Source organism: Eretmochelys imbricata, chromosome 19 (assembly GCF_965152235.1).
Source record: "Eretmochelys imbricata isolate rEreImb1 chromosome 19, rEreImb1.hap1, whole genome shotgun sequence".
Lineage (NCBI taxonomy): Eukaryota > Metazoa > Chordata > Testudines > Cheloniidae > Eretmochelys > Eretmochelys imbricata.
The window spans coordinates 3296494-3323906 of NC_135590.1; the positions used below are offsets into that span (position 1 = coordinate 3296494).

Consider the following 27413-nt stretch of genomic DNA (forward strand, 5'->3'; position numbering starts at 1 on the left):
TTTGATGTCTAATAACCTAGGAGTTTAAGTCCAACTGGAGTCAGCATTGCCCCAGAGAGAGGACACTTCTTTATTAATAAACTTGGATTAGTTACCACGTTCCAGGAAATTTTAAGAGAACTATTTGCACTGTTTTCCTCTCATGAAATTAAAACAGGCTGGAAACGAAGGAGACTTGTTACCCCTGCAGTATTTGATGCAATCCACGTACAGCTGAGTGTTTTTGTTTGTACCTGAGCCCTTCTCGATTATGCTTCTATCACTTTGTATATGTGGTTTTCCCCAGGGGGTTCTCCCTGCATCTGACTCAGAAGTGTCACCCCAACATAACATTGCTTTTATTTATTAGGTCTCCTGCCAGCAGTTACAGAATCAGACACTGGGGACCGCAAAGTTAAAATTGCAAGCATAAATCAGAACCAAGGCAAAAAATCCACAGAAGCAATAAAGCAAAATATAAATACGGTGTTCTGGAACTCTTTAATTCTTTTTTTTTTTTTAAATAAAGAGCTGGTTATGTATTTTCTTTTGGCCTAATCCAAGGATATCATTACTCTTTACCAATCTTAATTCCCCTCATACAAAAATTGATATTCAACCTTTAAAATAGAAGCCATTATTTTCTTTACAAAGTAAGTTGTGCTGCTGCTTGTTTTTTTTAATAAGTACTGTACATCAGCTGCTCATGTCTATTCAACAAACGGACCACACGAAGTTCAATCGAAAGCAAACACACAAACACAAGGAAAAGAAAAAAACAAAGCAAACAGAGTGTCTCGTGAACATCTATGTACAGTTCAACAATTGCTTGAATAAGGAGGTACAAAAGGGGTTAGAAACTGAACACAAAAGCACTGGAGTCCCCAACAGTTTTCTTTCACAAATATTTTGAAGTGCAAATCACAAGCGCAAGATATGTATTTCACTTTTTTATTGCTGTTCTGCTGTCTCGATTCCCCTCCCCAAAAGAATCAACCCATTCTTCTATTTGCACTAATTTTCTAAAAAGAAAACTTCATTTTTGCAGTGTTGAACACTTGAGCTTATAAAGGTTCAAGCTTTTCAATACTAAGTATCAGAGCATCTCAGACTTGCAAATATCAGAACACCCTCTCTGTCCTCCTCCAAGTTCTTTTGAGGTATGTTCTGCCCTCGGACACCCCTAGTTGTTCAGATATAAGCATAATGTAAACAAGCTCATTAAGCAACTGACAGTTAAATTGAAGTTATTCCATCTCCCACAGAACTGCAAGCACTTGGCAATGTTTCCAGTTGTACAAGGGACGTGTGCATATTCAGAAAGTCACAGGAGCTGTCTGAGTTGCTTACATGGGATTTGTACCTAACTATAAATCGTGATATGTATATGGGTTAACACCTATCTGCCCTGGGCAGTAAAACACACAGCACCCTGACATGCAGTTACTTCTTTATACTTCAGACGCGAAAAGGGTAGAAATACAGAATACTGAAGCCATGTTAAAGGTACAGTGCATAATCCAATATACATAACATGCGGGTAAATCTAACCCATTGAAATGTCTTGGAAATGGAAACATGGTTCAGAGGGCAAAGCAACTACAAAATTTATTTCATTTTTTATTGGTTTAAAATCCAACGTGCATGGGGTGAGATAAGGGCAGAACATGATCTGCAAAGTTTTCAGTGGAGCACTTCACGAGCTATGAAGCTTTTGTGTAGTTATAAGTTGTTAAAACCAGGTCCTACATCAGTGTGTCTTCTTTCACAGTTCTCTATGAACAGCCACCTTACAAATGAGTGCAAATCTTAAGGTCCATGTTACATTTCAAGTCTTAGTTAAAAAATGTTTACAGAGCAACAGGCTGTTTCTGTAAATGCCCCCACACACTCACTTCAAATGGTTAAAATGGCACGTGCTAGGCCACAGCTACTAAAAGACATTTCAGCATTCCAGACCCAACTAAAACAGTAACAAAAAATAAAACCTTTGACCTTACAACAGCAGCAAGGTACGTTCACTTGTAATGCTGGTGAATGAACTGAGTTTCAAAGAGAACCTCAACCTAAGCACAGATGTGGAGAACATGTGGAAAGACACACAACAATGTGTGACCTAAACTGAAACCCAATTTTTATCCTTAATTAGGAGCTTTCTATACTACAAGATTGGGTGGGTTTCTCCCCTCTGGGATCATCCTTTCAATGAATACCAAGCGGAGTTCTGGGAATGGAGTCGAGGGGTGCTGACTTCGTGTCACTATGCAGGCACTTCTATAAAGGAATGTAGGCTTCTCACTTAGTGTTTATGTATTCCCTACTCTCTAACCCCCACTTGAGAGTTGGGTATCCGACCAACCACGACCACCACCCAGCCTCCTGCCTCTGCCCTGTGCAAACAACCAGAAGCAGAGTTTGATACAAGGTGGAAAGGAGACTATGATCCAAACACTCTAGTCTTGAAAAGTACAACTGTTCTAGATTTAGGTTCTTCACACAATGTGGCACTGGTGGGCTCAACAGTTAGTTTGCATAGCATACTGATCTTTTAACTCATAACAAACATGGTGCCCAATGTGTGAAGGGGGGAAGAGTACAAATAATTTATTGTATTAGAATAGAGTGTGATGGTGAACGTGATCTAAATTGATTTTATGAACTACTAGCAAGGCAAGTTTAAATATCAGAAGGTATGAAATAAAATGTGCTTATAGCAATGGGTATTGGTGGAGCACAGGGGTTGCTAGGCTTTTAAAACTGGTTTGCTTTGGCAGTAAAATCATAAGAGCTGCTCCCCTTGTCAGTCCAGGAACTGGATGGACAAAGCATTCCTTCTCCTGAAGAAAATCTGTGGTGCGTGCTTAAATATTAAACTGGGATAACCTGCCCATTTATTATAACTAGTGAGTAGCTACCGCAGTTTTCCGTGCAGAAGGGTCATTCCACAGAACAAAAGGAGTTTAAAATACCATCAGCGTGTTACTGTTGGGGGGAGCGGGAGGGAGGGGAACCCCATGCTTTTTCCTTTTATGAGCACAAATCAGTAGGAAATTCCCAGTGACAGTAAAACGCATTTCATTCTTCAGAATGATGAACAATCTGGCAGCATTTCAGATTTTAAAATCCCCGTGCATGAAACCAATAACGTCTGTGGTACAAAGAGCAGTAATACCTAGCAGCGGAAACTACCACGACAGTTTGAACATGCTGGAGTCGGGCAGGTAGTAATTTAGAAAACAAACAGCCTATAAAGATGTGATGGATATACACGACACATGGGAGATACACAAGAACATTACAAAAGAATACCCCAACGCTGCATGGATGCAGTTAGTAATGCACTCATTGGACAGGAAATACTATAAATTTCTGGCATGAACATACAGTCTCAGGAAGTGCAGGGATGTAAACTGACAATGTTAATGACTTGTGAATTTTGGCAACAGACTTCGTATCATATAAAAATAATGCTTAGTAAAAAAAATCCTGATGTGTCCATCATTGTAGAAATTCAGAAAAAAAAACTAATCTGGAGATTTCTGTCCTCATGGGATGAATGCCCCCATTTGTCAGAAATGCAGTTTTAAATAACAAAATAGTGTGCTGGAAACAAAAATGGGTCAGCAGCTATTAAACTTGTCCTATATGAAAGTGCACGTCTTTCAATGGAGTTTAACCATTGTGAGGTTGTGATCTAACACCACCTGTAACTTTATGAATATAAAATCAACTCCTTCAGATGGAAAGATGGACCACCACCAAGACAAGATTCCTAGTTTTTTCCTTACAAGATAAAAACGTTGAAATTTTGCAGCATCGTAGTAAGGCACTCACCCAAGGAAAAGTCTGTGACTGTTGCTTCAAATGGCAGCAGCTAACTAGCTTTTAACATAAGGAAGACAGATTTCATCAGTTCTGAGCTAAGTGCTAGGGTGCCTTACGTTACATGGGGGGGAAATGTTAGTGTTAGAATTTTTCTATAAACTAGTTTTTTTCCTTCACCCATTAAAGCATCTTGTATCCTAAAATATTAGTTTATAAATCTAGTCTTCTGTTTAAGGCTCTAAAAATCCCCCCACCCCACCCCCAAAATACCAACCAGCATCTGTTTGGCAATGGAGGACCAATTCCTTTGTTTTGCAGTCAGAAGTCTATAGTGTATTGCATTTTAAAATGAAAACCTGTTTCTGTTTCCGTTTTATCCCTTCTTTAAACACCTTCATTGGTTTGGTCAGGTGGAGATTTGCAAAACCAGAAAAATAATCAGTCTCTTCCCATACTATGAAGGTGTCTGGTGTCTCTCCTGCACATGGTGTTGGTCTCCTGCCTCAAGCGACGCTGCCTGCCCTGCAGTGATTCTCATTGGAACAAACAAGGTGTCTCAATGCTTCCTTTTTTGTATGGCTCCTACAAATCTGAAAGCTTTCTTGAGTGAGGTAAGAAAAGTTAGGCTTTCAAGCAAAGTACATGGTACGTAAAGTGTCCTGATGAACTTGCACAGCCTTTGCCAGCGCCTGCGGGTCTCTGCCATTGCTCTGTCCAGATATATGGCTGCCCTCTCCGCTGAAAGTGCAAAACACACAATTGGATCATTTAGCGTGTGCACTGTGGGAGCGTCGAGAACCTGTCAACGGGCGAGCCCACCTCATGCAGCACAGAAGCCCCCAGGGCAGAGCAGGAAGGCTGAGGTAACTCTGACAGGCCCCCAGGGCTGTCTAGATTCAGCTGGCAGCCACTCCAACCCTCCGAGCAGCCCAGGATCAGGATGACACAAAGGAAGACTTAAAGCCATTTTAGCACCCCGTCCTGGGGCTGAGAGCTCTGTGCACAGCCCAGAACTGCTCCCTAGGTCTGCTGCAGAGCAAAAACAGTACAGCCCCAGTCTACATGTGCTAAGACCCAAAGACCAGCTGGCTGCCTGTCCTAGCACGGGCATGAACCTATTACCGCCACACTCTTTTCCTGCCCCTCCCCACACTTCCTACCCTGGAGGGGTCCTCTAGAGCAGTGCAGCTCAAAGTGGTGGTCCACGGACCGGTGCTGGTCCGCGAGCCATCGGCTGCCGGTCTTCGCGCACGTTGGGGGAAAAAACTGCCGGTCCCCCACATCAGATAGTGGGGGAGCGCTGCTCGAGAGGACACCTGGCAGACAGCGAAGGTGGTGCCATGCAGCCCGTGAGCGCCTCTGTGCAGCGGCACCACTCACCTGTCGTGCTCTTTGTCCACTAGGTGGTACCGTGCCCTGAATGCCACCAATCTGGCATAATATGCTGGTGCTGGGATGGAGACTGAGCGGGTACAGCGCACGTAGGTGTGGCAGAGCTGGTACGTGAGGATCTGCAGCTCGTCTGCTGTAAACCGGTTGTCGTCCCAGAGGACGTAGTAATGGGAAGGTCTGCTCGTACCCTGGGAAGGAGGAGAGGGGGAGGAGTTGGAGATGCCATCTGAGTGTGTCTCGTGATCAGAGCCAGAAGTGGGCGGCTGAAAGGACATACACGTGCACTCCCACCCACCTGATCTAACTGGGACCCTGGCCAAAAGTCTGAGCAGGAGAGACAGATCCAAAGGCTGCACTGAAAGATGCTTTTTGCATGGGAACAAGCTGCAGAGCTGACAAAACAGCTGGGGAAGCAGATGCCCCAGTATCAGCTCTCTCTTTACAGACCTGGCAGAGCTTCTGTGTATAATCTTGCTAAAGAAGAGAAAGCAATATAGACTAGGAGTTAGATCAAGCCACGGGGAGTCGGGGCTCCTGTGTTCTGTCCCTGAGACTTCCAGTGTCTGGACCAAGGCAGTTAACCCTTTGTGGCTTAAGTTCAGCCCCATCTGTAATATTTGCTTCCCTACTCACGGGCTGGAGAGTCAGCAGTCTTGAGAGGCAGTGAAGTGCTTGGTGATGGTTGTGTGAATGAAGCTAAATGCAAAGGACTAACTGCAGCTGGCCAGTCCTTCCCCACCACACAGAGCCAGTGCATTGGTGGCAAGTCATTGCCATAGTGCCCAGGCTGGAATAACCTCCAGACCCTTTGCAACGTAAGCTGTATGCTAGTGTGTTTGACCAGTGGCTCCTCCCAGCTCCTCAATAGCCAAGAGCCTCCTGTCCTTGGAGCGAGAGAAAGGAAGCCAAAAAGCCTCCCTCGTGGAAGCACCGGCGAAGTTACTGCAGCCTGCAGCACGCTCAGCTGCCAATGCAGCATCAGAATATTCATGGCCCCCTACAAACAGCTGCAGAGCAGACTCACTCTGCTTCAGCGGCTGCTAGAATGGCACTTTGCCTGCCCAGGCTCCATGCAAGGATGGGTTTCCAGGTCCCTCCTGACAATTAGGAGCATCAGCGGGAATTCAGAGCCAGAGAACTCAGGTGAGCCTGGGAAGCACAGAACCCTAGCTGAGGAGTTTTCTGCAGGGCTGGCACTTTGGGCTGCCTGTTTCCCAGGACATCCTAGGAAGGAGAGAACTAGAAACTGCAGGTTACTGCAAACCAGCTGCTACACAGTATTCTGCCCCCTTGGATAAACTGAAACCCCAAAGGCCAAGGACAAAGCTAAGCAATTAAGAATGGAGCACCCTTTGCTGCCCAGGACAGGTAGCTTCTATGGACAGAACTATTAAGCAAGTCTCCCCTGAGATGGGTAAGGACCTCCTCCCCTCTACAGAAATATCCCACAGCAACCCTGCTCAGCAACTGGGGAGAGAACAGAACCACCTCACCCCCACCACTGCACCAGTTGAAGCCACAGGGGGTGAGGGGGATTTCAACAGATTTCTTCCCACAGGAATCTGGCCAGGCCCTAGCGTTAACGGCCATATGCCGGGGAAAGGGAGGTTGGAATCTTTAATGAGGAGGACTGGACAAGGCAGGGAGACTGTAGCCGATCAGCTAAGGATGCTGGGCAGAGTCAGCAAACAATCTCTCAGGCTCAGAAGAAGGAAGCCCTGGATGGTGTTGCCTCGCTCAGGCTTGGGACGCAGTACCTGAATGCCTGCATGACTGCACAGGTAGAAGTCAAACTCGAACGGGTGGGTGATGTTCGTATCCACAGTTGTTCCAGCCGGGATGTTCCCGCTCTTGCCAATCTGCAGAGATTGAACAGAGACCCAAGAATTATATTCTCTGGTTACCTGAAGCGGCACAGCTCCGGGTCTGTCCCATACACCCCACCCATGCCAGCTCTGTCCGAGATGTATACCCCCCCGAGCCCTCTGTGCAAAGTTAAATAGCTTCATGCCTGGCAGGTTCCCAGCATGACCACTCATCTCAGCAAGAGCCAGGGACCATTGCTCTCCATGAATCCACAACAGCAGGTTTCTTCCATAGCAGCTCCGCCCTGTAGGGGCCCTTGGCACACTCCCCTTTCCCAGTTACAGAACAGGTCTCTGCAGTGCCCCGACAGGTGCTTCCTGCGTCCCCACCCCTGGTGGGAAATGGGAGAAAATCAGGCCCTCTGCACAGGGAGCAGTGAGGGTGGCAGGCTTGCTAGTGCTCTCTGCACACACGACACTGGAGGACAGTGCAAGAGGTGACGAGGTGGAAGCAGATGGGGAAAGAAGTGCCCCAATGTCTGCACACTCCTACTGCAGAAATGGACTTCCAGTGGCCAAAAATTCTAGGGGCTCTGCAGAGAGCTTCAATCACCCCATACCCAGGCGTCTCTGTCATGCACCCACACACCTTCTTATGCCAAGGTCAACAAAAGCCTCCCTTTCCCATATCTTCCCTTCGATGGGCCCGCTGCCAACTTCGGTTTGGCTCCAAATGTGGGTTTCACTTAGGAACCCTACTAGCAATAGGAGGGTTACCTGATTTTTTTTAAGTTAACCTCTTCCCTATGTCCTCCCCCCCACGCCCCCCCGGCTGTTCAGAACCCCATCACCGCAGCCAGCGCCGGGGATGAGAGCTAGGAAGAGAAACTGAAGTCCAGCTTTTTGCATCTTGCTGCTTGTATGTTGAGAACAGCAGGGATCAAACACGTTTCCACAGTCCCTCTCTCTTAACCCTCTGGGCGATTTTAACCCCTCAGGTGAGGAAATGCTGAAAAATATTTTCAATCTGACACTTGCTCTTTAAACATCATCCCTAGAGACTCACCTCCTAGGAGCACGTCATGCAAGTGACCTGTGCCTGGCCTCTTAAGCCAGCACAAGAGACTTTGCTACTGCAGCCAGGGTGAGGGTTGCACGTTCTCCTGTCAGGACTGCTCCGTTGGTTAACGCTACGCTTTCCATGCAGGTTCTTTTCAACAGGGCTGGTGACTAATCAATCATCCCCACCCCCAAGACTACCTCCCATGCCCAGCCTCGACATCCTCACCCTTTCGTTCTTATCCGCACAGAAGAGGCGGGTGTGGTGCCGTTTCTGGACAACTATGTACGTGATGCCGGGCTGATAATCCTTCTCCAGTTTGATGCAGGCGTCTCGGATTGCCAGCAGCTCATAGTGAAGAATCTAGAGGAGACCGTGTATCGAATGAGTGACAACACACAGCTCTTCCCCTCCACTCTTTGGACAGAGCCAACACAGGGACCACCGTACCTTTACATGGCAGTGCCGGCAAGGCAGCAGCTAGTTTGCCAAGGGGCAGCTCCTTTACTGTATATTATTGGCCTAGCTTCCCTGGCACTAGCCTTCTCCAACCCAAGCAGGGAGAGGGAGTTTGGAACTGTGCTGCCTTACAGCCAACGGCACTGAAGTAAGGAGCTCAGTGCATATGTATCTCATTCACAAGGACAGATATTAAAAAGTCCCAGCTCATATACTGTGATTATTTCCCCTACTCTTGTCAGCAAACATATAACTAGGACTGTTGGCAACTAGACAACTGCAGGTCTCATTTTTCAAACTCGTTCTCTAGACTTCTTTCCGGTGTAATTCAGCAACCACAGTAGGGAAACCAGAGCTCCCTGGGTCCCTCTTCAGCAGCTCTGCCCACAAACACCGTTTCAGAGGCTCCCTCAGATCCCCAGTGCACCCAGTGACATCTGTTGCCTTTAGACCAGTGTTTCTCAACGGCCGGTCTGTGGGCCGGCACCAGTCCCTGAGATCTCCCTGACACAGGTTAGGGAGACAGCAAGCCGGATCCTGGTATCAAAAAGGGGGAGAAGTGCTGCTTTAGAAAATTATTTGGGGATGGGGAGAGGTGAGAGAGGCACTGCTCCCTGCCCTTCTGGCAGCTGTGACTCCTCACTGAGGAGTGTGCACTGTGGACACCGAAAAACAAAGAGGCACCATCAGTCCCTGGGCACTTCTCTATGCAGAGTAGGTAACAGCAGCCATGCACTTGAGCTCTTCACTTCTACAGACCCAAGTTCAAATCCAGCCTCAGTCGACAGGCCAAAGCCAATACAATGACTTCATCCCAGCCTGTCTGTTCTGCTCTACAAAACCATCCCGCCGCTCTGCGTCTGAGCGGAGACTGACAGATGTCCAGCACGCCAAGCATCAGAGGCTACTCCAGTTACGAATGAGAAGAGCTGGCAGAGGTGCCCATGCAGAGCTTGCCCAGAGCCATGGCTAGCTCTAGCCAGAGCATTAGCTCTGCCCTTCCACACAGACAAAAAGAATATCACGCACGTAACAAACAACTAACCCTGGGCTGTGAAATCTGAATGAGGCAAGTCTGGAGCTCCTCCTCTGAGTGAGTGCCAGCAAATCAACAGGGAAGCGTATGCAAGACGCCCCAGTGTAACTGCAGTGCAAGCGGCAACCAGCTCCACTGACAGGTTCCTTACCTGTGGGAGTTGCCCCTCTGGAACCCCATCCCGGTAGAAGATGATCCTGGTGGGTTTGAAGCGGGTGGACTTGTAGAACTGGATGAGCAGCTCCCTCACCATGTAGGACAGGTCCTCAATGATCTCCTGCCGAGGGCGCTGGACCCGTACCGTGGCACAGTAACGGCTTGGGTGGGCATCCATGCTGCCCACAACCTGCAGTGACAAAGCAGACGGGCCACGCCGAGCCATTACAATGAAAAGGGAGAGGGGGAAGGACATGCCTGGCTTGTCATGCTGCCTTAATAGGGACGCCCATGACCAAGTCCCCTTGGTCAGAGCACCATCCCCTACTCCTGGAGCTCAAGGATGGAAGGAGGAGTATACAGAGAACCTATATCCAAAAGGAACCACTTCCAACAACCAACAACTGTGATTCCCCGATGCTGGTCCACGTCAGTACTGGGATCTCAGATCACTGCTGCCTCCCCTCCTTCCCACCATGGAGCCAAGGCTGCAAAGCATTCTTCAGAGAGACATCAAGGCTGGCTGGACTGAACATGGGACTGGGAGACAAAGGTTCCTGAGCTTCCATCCCAGGCTCTGCTGCCAAAGCCATATAGCAAGGAGAACATGCCATTCCCAGGAAAAGAAGTTCACAGATCCTTGCTAGGCATGCGCACCTGACAGCTCTGTTTGCTTGTTGCATTAATAGAAATAAGGGAGCGGAACAGCATGGACTGTGTTCCACATGGCCCTCCACAAGTGAATTTACTATAGTCACCCTCTTATTCCCAGTTTAAATCAATGCAACAAAAAAAACCCTCTGCAGAACCATCAAGCCCTGCAGATGGCTAGTCTGAGGAACTCGGGAACTTCCTGCAGTAACCATCATCTCTTCCCTGGGCAGCCTTCCTCACCCTCCCTTACTGGGCCAAGCATAAAGGGGACATGTGTTGAGTCGGGCAGAGTTGCCCATTTCCATGCCTTTAAGTGCTGGAACAAAACCGCCCCCTCTGAATGTAGGTAAGGACACTTACCCACTTTTGTAAAGTGCTTTGAAACCCACTGAGGGAAGCTGCACAATGCTACATATTGTATTATCGGGCCAGGGGACAATGATTTCCAGAAAGACAGAACCAGGCTCTCTATTGAAATGCTGCTGCGTCAGGCTACATTGAAATTCCTGTTTAATGAACATCTGAGAGCTCGACTCTAGTTAAGTCCTTATCCCATGCCCATCACCATGGTATCAGAGCATCCTGGCAGCATTCTGAGCTGTCCAGGAATGACCAAAGGAAGCACTTCTGCCCAATAACCAACTCTTAGCTGGATAAACATTTTTAAAAGGCATCTGCAGGCTGCAAAGTCCCCTTGGACTCTGCTAACCCTCGGTGAACGGTCCTTGAATGCACCCACTCGAGCTCAGAACTACAGAGCATCTCAGAGAGCCAGCAAAATCTGCCTCCACTGCTTGCTGCTCTTCTGGTTCCTAAGGAAGTGACGTGGGTCTGAGTCACCCTTCACTTTCCCCAGTTGCTAGGCAGCAGTCCTGGCCTGGGGTTCCTGCGGGAGTGGCAGGGGATTCAGCAAGAACATGCTCTGAAAAGGAGACCTTGAAAATGTCAGGGGCAGGAAGGCCAAGAGCAGCCACACTCGACACTAACGCAGCCCTGAAGACGGTGTGAGTCACTGGAGATGAGTTTGTAACTAGAGAACAAAGCTGTCCGGAAAGGGACAGCGGGGAGGCTGCCTTGCCATTTATGCTGGAACGATTCCCTCCCCCTATCGTGAGGGAGCAGCTTCCACGTCAAGACTTCTCACCCAAAGAGCTACTGACCCTCTTTCCAAAGGCTCTGAGGCTGCACCACTTGGGTAGGGATCAGCAGCATCAATCAGCTGGAGCTGGAGATGCAATGTCCAGCTGGAGAAGACGCACCCACACTATCTCTGATCAACCTAGTGGACTAAAAGACGCAGGGCTGTGGAGGCATGAAGAACCGCCCGAGTATGTACCGAGGCTTGCAGATGGGATCCTACTCAGGGTGGTTAGCCCCATCCCGGCACTTCCACCTTAGCCCCATCACAGCTAGCGTGGGTATGTCTACCTGCCCTGGAAATTACACTTCCAGCCTCCGGCTCAGACAGACCCTAAAGTAGCCAGTGTCAAGAGGCCACTACTGGAGATAGATGTTCATTGCTACACTAGAGCGTGTTTTGGGATTCATGCCTCCAACCCACCACATCCTGCTGAAACAGACTGAATCCAATTCAGGGCACATATCCCCCGCTGTCCCCCAGGTTGGGAGGGAACGGCAAGCGCAGGAGTAGGGAATTATTTGATGGGAAAGGGGTTCGTAGGCAGGATGTGTTTTCCAGCTAAGTCAATGGATAAGATAAGACCATTAGAAACAACTGGACTGACTGGTCTGCCCAACATCCACAGTGATTTCTTCTATTTCTTTTCTACTCTTCCAGGTCCTGCCTACAAGTGCAAAGAAACGGCCAAAAGCACTTGTTGCCCCGCCTCCTCCTAATTAAGAAGAGGGAAGGCTCCCAAAGATGATTTCACATGCCAAGGAAAACCTGAGCTCTGAATCCTGGAGGGCAAAGGGTTTATGACGAACACCCTGACATGCTCAGTTACAAACAGCGCTGCTCGAACCCCACAGCTTCCTCGGCTGGAACAAACACTGGGTGGGCATTATGTTACAATCCTGAGAAAGGGGCAAGCTGCACTGTCAGATTATTTCATCTTCCCTTCGTACCAGGCCAGCCCTGGTTGCCTCGGCCTACCAGGGGTGACTAGCATGGCAGGGAGGGTGCCTTCCTTCAGGTCTTGCTCAAGGTCAAGCCACGCCCCTGGCGCTTTATTAAACACCGCTGACTCCTCAGCAGGTGGTAGAAAAGAGGGTTCTGCTCCTCTTCCACAGGCAATATCTTCCTAGCTTGCTGCGACCGAAATTCACTTCTCCAGCCAGATAAGCCCTGCTCGTACTCGAGCGGCAGATCTGCAAGGCAAGCCCAGGGGTGAAATGAAGTGGGGCTGGTGATTCTGGGGAAGGGCGGCTCTTCCCTTTGTTAGTACAGTTAATGCACTGGGTACTTCATGGACAACTAGGTCAGCAGGACAAGCCCCCCACCTTGAAGAGCTGATACACGGAGCTTCTCTGCCCCGCCGACATTCTGCATAGGAAAGTGGGATAGGGCGACTAGCTCTGAACACGGATGGACTCCAGTTACCCTGGATGAAAAGCCACCTTTGGACATCTCCAGAGAGCTAGTGCAGCAAGCTAGCAGGTCTCTGATAGATCGGATCGATTCTTCCATCCCAGCCCCGCAGGGAACAGCAGAGACCAGACTCATGTGTCACAGGGTCAGGAGGATGCACTGACCTTTAGTTCACACTCAGCTCAGGGTGGTACCAAGCCCAAACCGTTAACCAGCTGGCTGCCTGTGAAAAGACCGGGGAGGTCTGGGGCCAGGGTCTGAGTCCCAAAACCACCCCGAGCAACGCTCGCCCACCCCCCTCGTTGGCAGGCGGCCAAGCACTGGCCAGGGATGGTGGGACTGTGCTCCCCGCTAACACCTAGAAGCAGCCTTGCTCCGTATCGGCACGTGGGTGAAGCATCTTCCCTGGGGCTGTCGGTTCAGCACTGCTCACTCCACCAGCACAAGCACTGGCCGGCGCTCGGCACACGGGCCCCAGCTGCTGGTGGCTGCCAGAGCTCATTCACCTCTCCCTCAGGCTGGGAGCTCAGTCAGGAGCCAAGCTGGCACCTGGGATTCCCCTGGAGAGCAGTCAGCAAGAGCCAGAGGCCCGGGGGCCGGAATGCTAGAACAATGTTGACAGTGGCGGCAGTGGGCGGGCAGGGAGAGGGCTGAATGCCACTGAACCAAACCGTAATGTTTTCGGTTGCTACTATTACCTCAATCCAGAGATGCTGCCACACACCCAGCACTCCTCGTTCGAGCCCCTGAAGAGGGGCCGAGATCTAGCAGGGCAGCGAGACCCCCGAGCAGCCCCATGTGCTGCATAGCAGCCACCCAGAGAATCCCACGGCCAGGGTACCAACCCTGGGGTTTATCCCCATGGGGCCGGGCACGGCCAGTCACTTGCTCAGAAATTCCACACAGATCCCCCCCCGGACTCAGCCCATTTCAGCACCGCCACCATCCAAGCAGTGACATTCGCAGGGAGCAGAGACAAGCCTGGCCTCTGTCTACATGCCTCAAGGATTCTGGGCAAGCCTGCTCTGGCTGGACGGCACGAAGGGTCCAGCCGAAGTGCACAGCCTCGGCTTCGTGCGGACGCCAACCCTCCCCCAGGGCACCAGAGCGGGGATGCGCTCCCAACCAGAAAGGCAACTTACAGCCGTTATGGAAGGCTTCTTCCCATCCCCCGCTGGTGGGTGAGTGACATCTGCACCCAGGAAGATCACTGGCTGCTGAAAGACCGCCGAGCTGATTGGAGAGAGGAGACAGGGGAAAGGTTTGCCGCTATTCCAGTCAGAGTCACCGACTGCGCTGGGGTTACTCACATTCGCAGCCACTGAGCTATAGGGAGAGGGCAGACTGCGGTGAGGAAACCCCTCTCTGAATTAGTCTGAAAAGGTCTCAGCCACTGCCTTTTCCTGTGATTTGCACTGATCTTTGCTCATGGCGTTGCAACCTCTCTCTACCCTGGCTTGGGGCACCCGCCCCCCCAAAGTGTCACAAATCAGCCACATTTCTAAGCTGTTTGGGTTTAGATGCATCTTTGCACCAGATCCCGGGGTGAGCAAGGGCAAACTAACAAGAAATACCGTGACATGCCCAAACCAAACATTTAGGCCCCAATCTTGTAAACACTCAGGCATGTGGTAAGCTTGACACACTGGGTAAAGTTAAGCAAGTGTTTCACATGTATGAAGTCACATATCTGCTTAAGTCTTTGCGTAACTGGGGCCTTAGTCTGAGTCATTTATCTTAGTGACAGAGAAAAATACAGACTCAGGACCTGCCAGGAATAGGGATTCCTTTTCAGAACAGAAGGGGAGGGATAGCTCAGTGGTTTGAGCATTGGCCTGCTAAACCCAGGGTTGTGAGTTCAATCCTTGAGGGGGCCATTTAGGGATCTGGGGCAAAAATTGGGGATTGGTCCTGCTTTGAGCAGGGGGTTGGACTAGATGACCTCCTGAAGTCCCTTCCAACCCTGATAGTCTATGATTCTATGAACAGACCCTGTACTAACTTTCTTCACCAGCTGCACAAGCTGCCTCTATTGCAGAGTGAGAATTCTTTATTCACATAGAACATGGCTTCAAAGTTCTCTCCTTTTGACTCTTAGGAGATTACACTGGTGGCCACAGCCTAGCTAGTGGCATATGCAGCAGCACGTAGCTCAGGTGTCTCGCAGGGGAGGACTGGTGGCAGAGCATTCTCAGGGAGGGGCTTTTTGCTTTGCAATTCATTTCCTTGCCTCAATTTGGAGCCTAGATTCAGTGACCTTCAGGATACTTTGCAAGACTTCTATTTTTCCCTGGGGGATAGGAAGGGAGGAGTTCGTTCTGGGGTGGGAAAGGTTTTTTTTGCGGCCTGATCTGTTCCAGTGCCTTTTTGACATGTTTCAATCAGTGCTGGTCACTTGCCTAGTGACTCTAGCAATGGGGGAGGGGGCGTGTCCATGGCCATTTCTGCAGTTGACTCAGTTTCCAGGTTCATATACAAGGCAGCACCTGGGCTATATTTCATTCCCGTCCCTCTCCCCCCCCGCATCCCAGAGACAGACAGGGGATTTTAACAGCCACTTGCCAAGCTCTCCTACTGGTAAGGCCAGACAGAGAGAGGCTGGCACAGCAGGCTCTGCTGGGGACCCTGGTTTGGTCCCTTGATCCCAGCCCCACAGGAGCAGAGCAGAAGCGGCGTGCTGGGAAACACGAGGGAGGAAAGCCCTGCATTACTCTCCAGCAGCAGCTCCCCTCCTGACCTCTTCACCAGGGCAGAAAGGCCTAAGAGGGAAAGAGCCCACAGGGATAAAGGGGAGGGGAAGATGTGGAAGGCATGGGGGGCAAGCCCATCCCACTGTCGCTGGGGCCCAAGGCGGGCAGGGGACTTGTACATACCGCTGGTGAGGCACGAGGATGTTGTTGATCCCACCCAGCTTGACGTTGATTTTGAGGCAGAGGTTGGACAGGGTTTGCGGGGAGGTTTTCACCACGTTCTTGACCTGAACGCACTGCGTGGCCATCCCCAGGAGCGTGTCTCCGACACGCTTCACCTCCGCTGCCAGCAGAGAGGCAGAGTGTTAATACAGCAGCCGCCGCGTACACCGCAGCTCGGAAAGAAGGCACCTAAAGTACGTGCATTTATAGGAAGAGCTGGGGCCCCGAGTCAGGACTCCTGGGATCTACTCCCAGCTCAAACAGAGAGACCTCGGGCAAGTCACTTCACTGCACCTCAGGGCGCCCATCTGCAGAGCAGGGATAATTCTTCCCCACCACAGCGTTAAACTGAGAGATTTAATGCCTGTACAGCACCAACACTCACAGACCTTTCAAGCCTTACGGCCACAGGCTCTACGTGGCAGGCTTTGCATGCAGAGGCAGATCACTGAGTGGGAAGACGGGACACAGATTAAAGGCTGTTCTAGGAGCAGCTCTCTTTACCCGTGTTCCCAGGCGGCTCTTAACAATCCTAGACGCTTTTCACCATTTCTATTGCTCCCTTTTGCATTTCATCTCCATCTGCAGGTCAGCTGTTGCTGCACTCCTGAATCCCATGCTTATTCATAGAGTCTAAGGCCAGAAGGGCCCATTAAGAACCACCGGTCTGACCTCCTGCATGGCAGAGGCCAGAGATCCCCACCCAGTGATTTCTGCATTGAGCCCATAACTTCTAGTGGAGCTACTGCACCTCTTTTAGAAAGACATTAATTTGGGATGTAAAGACGTCAAATGAGGGAGAATCCACATGCTCCTAAGTCAGTCATCCCAATGGCTAACACGCAGTCACGGCTGGGATACAAATGCTGCTGAGGGGATGTCCCAATCCCACAAGAAGCTGCTTTCATCGGAATCCTTCTCTTTTTAGCATGAAACATTTCTAACCAACATTGGCATGGATCTCCCCTCATCCTGGCTCCAGAGCACGAGATGGGAATCAGCAGCTTGCAAGATCAGTTCTCAAATCGGGAGCAGATGGTTTCTGGGCGGAGCAGCTGACACAAGAGACTAAAGAATTTCTATGACAGCCCTCCCCACATGGATGTACCATACACAGGTGTTTTCCCTGGCAAGATGACGATGATGAGCTGGAGCCCGGAGTAGGTATTTTTAAGGTGTCGGAACATTGGCTCCACGCTGTCCGCACCCTGTGCATATTTGCAGAAACATGGCTGGCCTTGGATCGGCATCCCTGCATCCTTCGAAATCTTGCGCAGCTGGTCTGTGAAGTTCCTGTGCCAAGAGGGAAAGGAGAAGTCAGTCCCTATGCACGTGCGGTTTCTCCTAAACACGGAGCACAGAGCCGCCAGCAGCTGGCGTGTGCAGCATGGAACGGGAAAGGCGCCCATTCCATTCCCACTACTTAGCGGGATACTGTGACACTGCAGCCTGACTGATCCCAAGAGGAATGGAGAAAGGGAGTCACTCCCCAGCCCTCAATCAACGTGCCTTGTGACCAAGCACAGAATGACTGACACGTGTAACAGCTGAGCAGATCCAGCCTGGCAAAGATCTTGCCCATGCTGTGAGGAATTTATTTTGACGGGTGAAGTTACAAGCAACTTTTATTCATATGACAGGAAAGTGAGGGTGAGCAGATTTGCCTTGCAGGCTGGTGGGTTTCCATAGTTTTGGGAGCACTGATGTGACTCGTTCATGTGTTGCCAAACTCGGGAGAAGTTAGCGTTCTGCATGTGATCAGCTCATCCAGTGGCTTTAGGCATCTTCCGTTTGAAGCAGACACACCCAAAAGCCTGGACTGGAAGCTCAGGATGGCTACTCTCGACCTGCTCTTTAGAGAGGTCACAAAAGACAGAACTTCCCTTCGACTAGCTGCAACTCAAGTAGCCAAGTGTCCCCAATAAACCTATTTAGAAATACCCCAATTGTCCCACCCAGTAGCCGTGTCTCATCTATGACTAAACAGTGCAAGGAGTTTACGTGCAAGTGAGGCCAGAGGCAAATACGCAGGGGGGATGGGAGCAACACTACCCAGAAGAGGATTTGATTCATCTGTGGGTTTGCTGAGAGTTTAAGATCCAAAGTCAGGGGTAACATTGCCAGACACCAAGCAGCCTCTCCCACACCTCAGCTCCTCTCCGTTGTTTAACAGAGGACAAAACCCAGGTTCATCTATAAAAGACTTTCCCAAGGACAAGAGTTAAGTGGCTGTCAGTCAATGGATAGGCTGTTCAAGCCATCTGACTGCTCGGTAATACACCAGAGGTAGGGTACCATTGCCAGCGTAGCCATGCATGAGACACATGCTCCTCCAACCACCACCACCAAAGGGTTGAACGCCCTTAAGAGTAAGGAAAGTTCTCTGCCTTTTAAATTTAAGTTTGCTTCTCCCATTTGAAGAGAAAGCCAGAAGCAGCCACCTTAGCCTCTTACTCTGTAGGGCACAGAGCAGACAAACCATGTTTAGTGTTTATGCGTGGGTGGAGACAGCAGAGGGAGCTCCTGGGAACCAGAATCAGAGTCTGAGATGTGGGAGGGTGCAGATCTAATAAAGGAAACCAAGACTCTATATTAAATTCCAGCGTAAATCTGAAACGGGGGAAATAAACTCATGTTTGCCAGACAGAGGGTGACAAAAACGTCATACATTTCCGGGCCTCTGAGGGGGTGTCAGTGGAGAACAACATTACACTTAAAAGAGCTTCCAGCTCTTTACACAAAGCTGCCGTTTAAAAAAGCCAAGCAGATGTTTCAGTATGGGGCACTCAGATGCCAGACTCATCTCAGCCCCTGCTCTTCCCCCAGCCCCCACTGCAGGCTGCCCAATTCCTTACTTCAGCACCTCCTCTCGACACTGCTTCTGGGGGGCAAAGCAGGCGATAGCCCAGACTTTGATCTCGATCCCGTTGTAGAACTGCTTCCCCCGCATGTCCCACACACCCTGGTTGGGAGTGGCGATCGCTCGGTTCTGCAAGGCAAGCAATCAGACAGAGGTCACCCCCACAGAGTCCAACCTGCCTGGCAATTTCCTTGCTAAAAGCCCCTTTTTACATGGGAGATCAAACTGGGGAAGAGAGCAAGGTCATCTGGAGCGTAATGGAAGGTGCTCCCAGATCCCACAGCTGCGAGGGCCAGGAACATACCTGGATAAAATGATCCATGCAATCATGTTGCAACGATCGTTTCTCCACTCCCACCCCACTACATTCCTTGGATGCAGGACAACAATCTAACTGCAGAAATCCCTCAGACACCGCCCCCCCCCCCCCCCCGCTCCTTCACAGGCTGTGGGGTTTAAACGTGCTGCTCAGAGGCTTGGTATTGCTACACAGAATCTTCCCTCTTCAGATGACTGGTTCTAACCCAACCTGGGCTGGTCATGATCCAGAGCTGTCCCCTTTGACTGCTGAGTGGCCCCATGTGATACGGCTTTGGTGGTCTCAGTATTGGCTCCAGTGGCCCACATGAAATGGGTTTGGGAGACCCACTGGGCACAAAAATAAATGTCAGATTTGAACCAAGATCTGCAGAGGTGAAAGGCCAAAGAATCCACCCGCTGGGCCACCCAGCCCCACATGCCCCTCCATGCCACTGGGCTCTACCCAGCCCTGATTAAAGCAGCATTAATGCCCAGTTAGGGAAATACTCTATTCCAAAAGAAGTTAATAGAAAAGAAAACTGCAGACCCAATCTGCACCTCTTAAAAGTCCCCGTTGCAAGAAATTCTCTGTCCTCCCTTAAATAGGGGCCCTCTCTTTAGATGATATAGGCTGGGACTATCAAAGGAATTTATTACTTAACTCCCCAAGGCTCCTGTGGAAATCCCAGCCTTCAGGCACAAACTGAACATTTGAGTCTGTTCTGTTTTGGACAGAGAACTGCAGGCTGTTGAACTTCCCAAGCCCCAGATTGCAACGTAATGACGTCGCCTTCGGTATGAAAACAGACAGGTGTCTGAGCGACAACACACTCCGGCTTACCCGGCCTCCATACTGCAGGATTGGTGCTGGAAGGACCCTCCCCGTCACTTCTGTCATGTCGTCCTTCACCTTTATCCCAAACTCCTGTATGTACGGATCCAGGTTGTAACTGGCATTCTTCATCTGGGGGAAAGATACCACTTCAGTTCCTTATGCTGCTCAGTAAATGGTGTGGTCTCCTTGGCCAATGTATGGGCAAAGCAGTGGTGGCATGAAACCCGAGCAGTAGCTCAGAGCTGGTTTGCAGCCTTGGGCAATGACCAAACTGACCCATTAAGAGTAGAATGGGCAAAGCAGATGCTGCTAGTCAGAGATGCCTGCACTGTGAGGTGCAGGAAGGTGACGACTTCCATCCGGATCTGGGACAGGCTGAAGGTAACAGGCACCATTCTAATTCTCTGTTGACATCGACATGGCAGGGATTTTAAAATTAAGGGCCAAACTCTGCTCTCAAAACTGCCCCCCCCCAGTGGAGCTAACTCTGGGTTTACACCAGTGCAGCTGAGACCAGAGTTTATTCCTAAGAATTAAAGCTTCACAGCAGAGATTCAGAGTGTCAAGAAACCCGTATTAAGTATACCAGTAGAAAAATCAAACATCTCTGGCTTCTGGAGCCCAGAAACCTATGTTAGAGTAACGTACTAACTACCAACCCCTCACCACCAGCCATCTGGGCAAAGAGGAGTCTCCAGTCTCCTAGTGCTCCCTGATTTTCCCCAAGAGCTTCCCCAGGCAGCTGCAGAGCATTAGGGCAGCCGGATGAGTGCCATGAGTAGCATGTCCCCTGAAGGGCTGGCGAGAAGTTTTCCTAGTGGTAGAAGGTCCTACTGGATCCCGTTAATGATCCCTGCCCCATGGGTTCTCAGGGGTCAGGTTTATTTCTCTAGTCTTTGATTCTAGTTTTCGCTCTAGCTCTTTGGGTTGGGATTCCACCAATAGCAAGGTTCCTGCACTGTGCACGTCAAGTTTGCATGGCCACAGAGGGAGCTGACTTTATTTGTGAGAGCTTTTATTTGTATATAAATACATAGGCTTATGAAAGGGGACTTCTAGTACCGTATGGCATTAGACTAATCAGATCATTATCCTCATTACGCTCTCCTGAATGGCTCATAGCACTCCCCAGTAACAGCAGAATGGCCGATTGCATGCGCCATACAAGCGAGTGAAGCATGACTTACTACAGCAGTTCTGTAGTAAGTGTGACATATACCATGTGACAGTCAGCTGCCATGCGGCTCAGAGTCCCGCATGGTTCTTGGGGAGGATGCTCCTCTTCCCCCCCCCCCCCCCCCCAAAACCTCCTCCCAGAGGACAGGGACAAGTGCCACATACCAGTCGACTGATTTCCTCTTGTCTATCCGGGGCAGATCTCGCCGTTGCTTTTATCATGGTTGACGTCTGATTGTCTGTTAACTTCTTGATGCACCGCTGGCCTGCCACAATGTTACATACCTACAGGGTAGGGCAGAGAGTGGGAGGCAGCAGCCAGAAGCATGTTAGAAGACCCACATGGTTAGCTGCCTTGAGCACCTGTAACCTACCCGTTCTATGTGGTGCTCTGGCCCCCTCTAGTGGTATCTGGGCCACAGACAGAAGTTGATGAGCCTGTCACAGCCCTATATGGAACAGAGCCACGGGTTCAATCCCTACAGCCAGCAGGGGTGCTCAGAGTTCCTGCACCAGGAGACTTTGCAGGGAGGAGCTATCTCAGTAACACTGCTCTGCTGAGGTACTCTGCAGTCCTTGCTTCCTGAAAGCAGCTCCCTTTAGACCCAGTCGGGGGGCTCCCCTTAGCTTCAGCCCCTCCTGCTCTCTCCCTGCGGCGCACAGCGGTTTACTGTCCAGAGGGCTGTAATGCTCTGGTCTAATGTTGGTGGTTAGGCTTGGCATGCGGGTGCTGGTGACACACAGGAGGTCAGACTAGATCTGGTGGTCTTCTCTGGCCACACACTCTAGGACATGGGCCAGGTTCTTTTGCTTCTTTGAGGTGCAAAACATTCACTCCCTGCTCACCGTGCATCTCTGCAAGCCAGCCAGTGCACCAAGGGGTTGGTACCTTCACTTCCAGGTTACCAGTTCAAGTCCAGCCCAGGTTGGACTAAGGGGGAAGGACGGCAGATTGACGAGCACATTGCAGTCTCCCCACCCCTCCCAAACAACAGTCACATGGAACTGGTCTCCCTGTGGGCAGCCTCAGCAGAGGCCAAGGAGCAAGGAGGCTGGGAGAAAACTTTAGGCCTTGGCAGCCCCGTTTAGAAGTGACTTCGAACTCACCTCCAAGGGCAGATATGTGTGCTTCTGTTCCTGGCCGACCTGCAGACACGGCAGGTGGGGGTATTTCAGCTGCAGGTTGTATTTCTGCTTGAAGTACTGAGCCACTGTACACTCCACTGTCTGGCCACTCTCCAGCTGCAGGGGGAACCTGGCAGATGAGGGGGATGCTCAGGATGCATCAACTTAAACAAGAAATCCTACACACTTCCCAAACCAGAGCACATACTCTTCTGCTTGGTGTGAGGGAACAGAGCAGCGTCCAAAGCACCTGCGCATGCAGGGCACACATACCCCAATTACAAATGAGGGAGAGAGAAAGCAAAGAGATGGCTGCACAGCAAGTCTGCACAGGAATATCCTGACCCTTGGGTTGCTCTGAGGTCCACAGATCAAGCACTGATTTCACAAGCTAATCAGGGAAACCAGTTTCTTACAGAACACACTGCACATAATATTGCTGGGTACACAAATTGATGGCTACAGGGATTTATATTCGCTCAGTTGCCCTCTGCAGCAGCACAGCTGGGCTCAAGAGGAAAGTCACCAAATTTATCCCTTCTTGCAACAGGACAGTGGCTCTTGAAGTGCTAAAGGGGTATGGGGAGGTGTGACACTTCAGAACCAGCGGAGAATTAACTCGTGCTGCTAAGCTGCACAGAATTAAATGATGCTGCCTAACCAATGGCAGGAATCCGGGACACACAAACTCCACCTGCACCAGTCGTTTCCCAACTCCATAAAGAGCTTCTGGAGAACCTGGAGACACCCCGACATTCTTAATGGGGTCATAATTAGAAAGCCAAACAAGCTACAAATGCCCCTGAGGAGACATCACATTATTTCACTACTGACTGTGCCCAAGACTTCCTTGGTCAAAATTTCAAATGAAAGTCCCTGGAAGGGGTTTTGGAATTAAGGATACTAAAGGAACAGGGGGAGGCAGATGGGAGCACTCAGTGCTGGGGAAGTAAAGCACTCTGAATTGCACTCTACAGCGGGTGCAGAAGGAACGCATGCAGCAATGCTTGGCCCAGGAGGCAAGTGTCCAGAAAGGGATTCCCTGAGCTAAAAGGGAGGCACAGGAGAGATCTGCTGGGGAACAAACTCCAATCCCTCCAAGGAGCCACTGCCTGCACTTGGATCTGTTCTTCCCACATATTTACCTTTGATGTTTCCAATTTACTGGTGAGCCCAACAAGTTTCAGAAACAGCCCCATGGCATCAGAACTATAACAAGGGCTGGCCCAAAACTGCTAATTATTTTTCAGAGGCAATCGTGAAATAAGTGTTTTTCCCACCAATGTTTCCAATGTTTTTTAAGTTTTGGTTTTCAAACATCATTCCGGTGAACAGATTTCAGTTTTCGAAAACCACAAAGATCTACCCAAATAAATCAGTTTATATTTTCATCACAAAATGTTTAAACAAAAATATTTTGAGCAGCTCTAGCTACAGTGCAGGGGACACCCTGGAGAAAGTGGCAACCAAAAGGCTGGTACAATTCCCATTTAACACATCACACACAGAGACCTGGACTAGCCACAGCTCATTCACTGCCAACTCCCAATCCACAGCTCCCACATCCGAGGATCTGTAGCAATCCTGGACTTCTGCAAGTGTCTCCTGGTGCATTTTACAGGTTACTGGGGAGTCCTAGAAAGGCTCTTTGAGGAAGGAACTGTCTCTACTTGTGTGCAACTCCCTCGCATGCTTATGGGCACACACAAATAATTTAAGGGATTAATTTACCTCCTGATTAAACCTTCTGTTCTCCAGTGTCTATTTTTGACCAAGTACAAAGCCGAATTCAAAGAGATGCAAACTGGGCAGGTTGACAGCGAGTTAACTCATGCAGTCTGCTGCATGCCTCCTAACATCATAAGAACCTCCTCTCAGCTCCCACTCCTCCTCTGCATCCTGCTCCTGTCATTTATAGCACACTACATGCAGCCATGTAAGTCCCTCTGTGCAGCACATCTGCAGAGAACTGAACACCAGAGCTCCCTTTACCGTCACATGCTATAGAGTTTGCCTTTTGTATCTCACTAATGCTACCAGCAGCTGCTAAATAACTAAGAAAATGGCTCAGATTTTTCCAAGGGCATTTCCCCCCCCGCCTTACGTCTGGTGACTGGCTGGTCGCCTGGTAACATTACACACTCGGTATTTCCTCTTCATCTGCCCACAGTGGGTCACCTCTACTTTCAAACCTAATGCAAGAGAGAGAGACAGCAAATCTCTGATCAATGTCAGGAACTCCACCAAGCATTTCACTGACCAGCTTCCTGTCTACTCCACATGTGCTTTAATTAAATCGTTAACCCTTTGGAGACTTGGCCTATCTACAAACATGCCCTCTGAAGTACGTGTTTGTCTGCCAATGAGGAAGATGCCAGGGTGCTAAGGGTTAAAGAGTGCATCTGCAAAACCCTCATCAATCCTCCCTGTTTTACAGATGGCAGGGGAAGGGTTAAAGTGACTTCCCCAAGTTTGCAAGGCGATTGAGGCAGAGCTGGGATTAGAACCCAGGTCTCCCATGTTCCAGGTCAGAGTCTTCACCATAAGGCTATAGTAGGCAGAAAGTTGCTCTGTACCCTGGGATCTCAACACCCTCCCATCCACGCACAGGACATGAGACACCGCACACGCCCTTGCCGCCAGAGTGCCCCATCTCTTTACCTTTGATCTCCTTGGTGAAGCGCACCCTCTGCGAGTCCGTCAGGGGCTTTGGCTGCTCGTCGATGTTCCGGATATCCAGCACTTCGCACATGAACTCAATCACAGGCTGGGCTTTGTAGAAGGCGGTCGCCGACACTGCAGGGAAGGGGAGTGCGAGACGTGGAGATCTTTCCCTCTCTCTTTCAAGAGTACTAGGCACTCCCTGACAGCAGGCGACATCTTGGGCCCTGCCCTAAGTCAACACTGAGTCATCACAACCTAGCACACGTTTCCCCCATGCTGCTGTGGTCAGTCTAGTGTCTATCATCCCAAGCAAATGGGCTTCCAGAGATGCCCCGGGGAGACAATTTGACAGCCTAACAAATCTCCTAGTGACCTACCTGAGAGTAGGCCCAGACCCTCCACCTCCTTGCGCCACCCTACCCAGCCCTGCATCCACTGGACAAAACACGGAGTTGTGGAGACACATCACTTCTAATGAGAAGGGCAGCGCCAGTCAGGAGTGGGGCCCCACTGTGCTAGGCAGAGTCTGAACACCCACAAACCCATCCCTTGTCCCAAAGGGACAGTCAAAAGATTTGGCCTCTTCTAGTGCAGATCCTCGGCACTGGCTGCAGTACGAAGCGAAGCGTCAGACAGGAAGCTGCATTTAGCATCCTCCTGGCCCTCACCTAGCTGTGCCCCTATTGAAGTCTCCTGGGAAGCGCCCACCAACTCAACGGGTTCAGTTAGGCCCGCACTGAGCCCTTCTGAAATGCCCACCCTCACCGCACAGTCCTTCCCACTGTAATCAGCAGATATTATGACACCCCTGTAACTAGTGCCTTGGGATACACGTCTCCGTCAGAGTCTCAGAGCCTGCAGACCTGGGTTTCATGCGGACGTTGCAGCTCGGCTTGGAGCTCAGGCTCTGAACCCCACCCGGCACCCCGGCTTCAGAGCCCGAGCCACAACGTCTGCGTGGCTGATTTCAGCGCCATAGCGCAAGCCCCAGGAGCCTGTAGACCCAGGCTCTGAGACTCATTGCCGCTCCCCGCATAGATGCGCCCTAAAAATCAATCCCACTTTGGCAGGCGAGCAGTGCTGACGTGCCTGAGTGGGACACATGGGGGGGGGGGGGGGTGTACGTTAGCAGGTGAAGCTGGAGTCTGCCAGCACTGAAGGTGACTTACCGTCAATGTTGAGCATCATCTTCCACATGGCAGGCCTGACCGACTGGTGGAACCCAAACCAAACCTCCCTGCCTCCTCCTAGAGGGTGGTAGTAACCTTCAGGAGGGGAGAAAAAGGAACGGCCCACAGGGGTGTACCTGCAAACCAGGGAAACAAGGCTCATGTTATTCAAAGCAATGTCAGCAACTGACTGTGCAGAAACAGGGACTGCAAGTCAGCCTGCACGCCCACGGGAATGGCTTAAAAACTCTAACTTAGCCACCTACATCCATGTGGGTGCACCAAACTGAAGTCCCATTACTTGTATCGTGGGAGTACCTCGGAGTCCCAGTTATGGGCCAGGACCCCACTGCGCTAGGCACTGTACCAAGAGAACAAAAAAATGGTCCCTGCCCCAAATTGATTACGATCTACTTAAGCCACCAAGATTGGGGGTGCTCAGCCCCTCAGAAGACAAGTCAAGCCTGAAGTTAGGTGGCTAAATGCAGACCGCTGAGAAAAGCTAGGCTTTGGACATTCAAGTTTGGAAATTCCAGCCTCCCCAAACATCTCTGCCTCCTCACGGGGCTACGGCGAGGGCTAGCTAATGGATGTGCCGTGCCTAGAGAATGAGCACTGCGATGCTGACCCTTAGCATCTGCCCCCATCACTCAGCAGGGGGAAAGCACAAGGATGCAAAGCAGTAGACAGTTCTCTTCGAAACGTACCCACCAGACTCCTCAATCCCTCGCGTGCAAGGGCTGTCCTTGCAGCACTGAAGGCAGAGTGACGGCACAGGCCACCAACCCACATGCGAACCCCAACCACCACAGTGAGACTGAAGGATCCCAGCCCACAGGAGACTAGGCTGTGCCCGGGCAGAGAACAGGAGAGACCGAGGTGCACCGGTGCCCAGGGAATTGCATTAATCGCTACCACACACACGCGCCATTCGCTCGTTTTGCTAGGCAGCAGATGTGTAACTGTTACCCGTGACCTGCCCTGGGAGATCTCAGCTCCTCTTGGCAACACTCCCAATGTCTCTCCAGCACACGCAGTTCCACTCCGATGAATGCTCGATTACGCCAGCTTTCCTCCGGACTCTGCTGCTCCTGCCCCGGACACATCACCCCATCCCAAGCGCCCAGGGGAGCAGATTACCTCATTGAGGCCAGATGTCTCATGGCAACATCTAGTGCCTGGACAGATTCCAGTGGGACGGGGATCTGCCCGCTCACCAGGGCCTCGTGGAGCATCCGCCAGCTCACAATCGCCATCCACTTGATGGAGACCTTAAATATCCTGTCTTTGCCTTCCCCTGGGATCGTTACCTCAAAGTCAACCTGAGGCAGGAGGGGAAGAGAGAGACGTCATTAGAACACTGCTAGCCAGACTGCAGCAACATCTTCCCCTTTCAGCTGCATCACCTCTTTCCACCCACACCTCTTCCCCTTCAGGGCATGGGACTTTCTACCT

The 27413-nt window shown here is 50.6% G+C and overlaps 1 protein-coding gene across 1 annotated transcript in view; it reads right to left on the reverse strand.

The window, feature by feature from the left end:
• Positions 1-461: 461 nt before the first annotated feature.
• Positions 462-27413, reverse strand: part of LOC144277128 (protein argonaute-1) — a 46660-nt gene continuing 19708 nt past the window's right edge. Inside the window, exons 4-19 of the mRNA XM_077837717.1 lie at positions 27099-27280; positions 25959-26095; positions 24787-24921; positions 24230-24317; positions 22108-22255; positions 21166-21285; positions 19831-19953; positions 18685-18818; positions 16938-17122; positions 15791-15950; positions 14060-14150; positions 9708-9902; positions 8290-8424; positions 6954-7055; positions 5185-5384; positions 462-4542 (exon numbers count right to left, since the gene is read on the reverse strand). Of these exons, the coding sequence (XP_077693843.1) occupies positions 4434-4542; positions 5185-5384; positions 6954-7055; positions 8290-8424; positions 9708-9902; positions 14060-14150; positions 15791-15950; positions 16938-17122; positions 18685-18818; positions 19831-19953; positions 21166-21285; positions 22108-22255; positions 24230-24317; positions 24787-24921; positions 25959-26095; positions 27099-27280 (2244 nt within the window). The 3' untranslated portion in view covers positions 462-4433. The remainder of the gene's footprint in view (positions 4543-5184; positions 5385-6953; positions 7056-8289; positions 8425-9707; positions 9903-14059; positions 14151-15790; positions 15951-16937; positions 17123-18684; positions 18819-19830; positions 19954-21165; positions 21286-22107; positions 22256-24229; positions 24318-24786; positions 24922-25958; positions 26096-27098; positions 27281-27413) is intronic.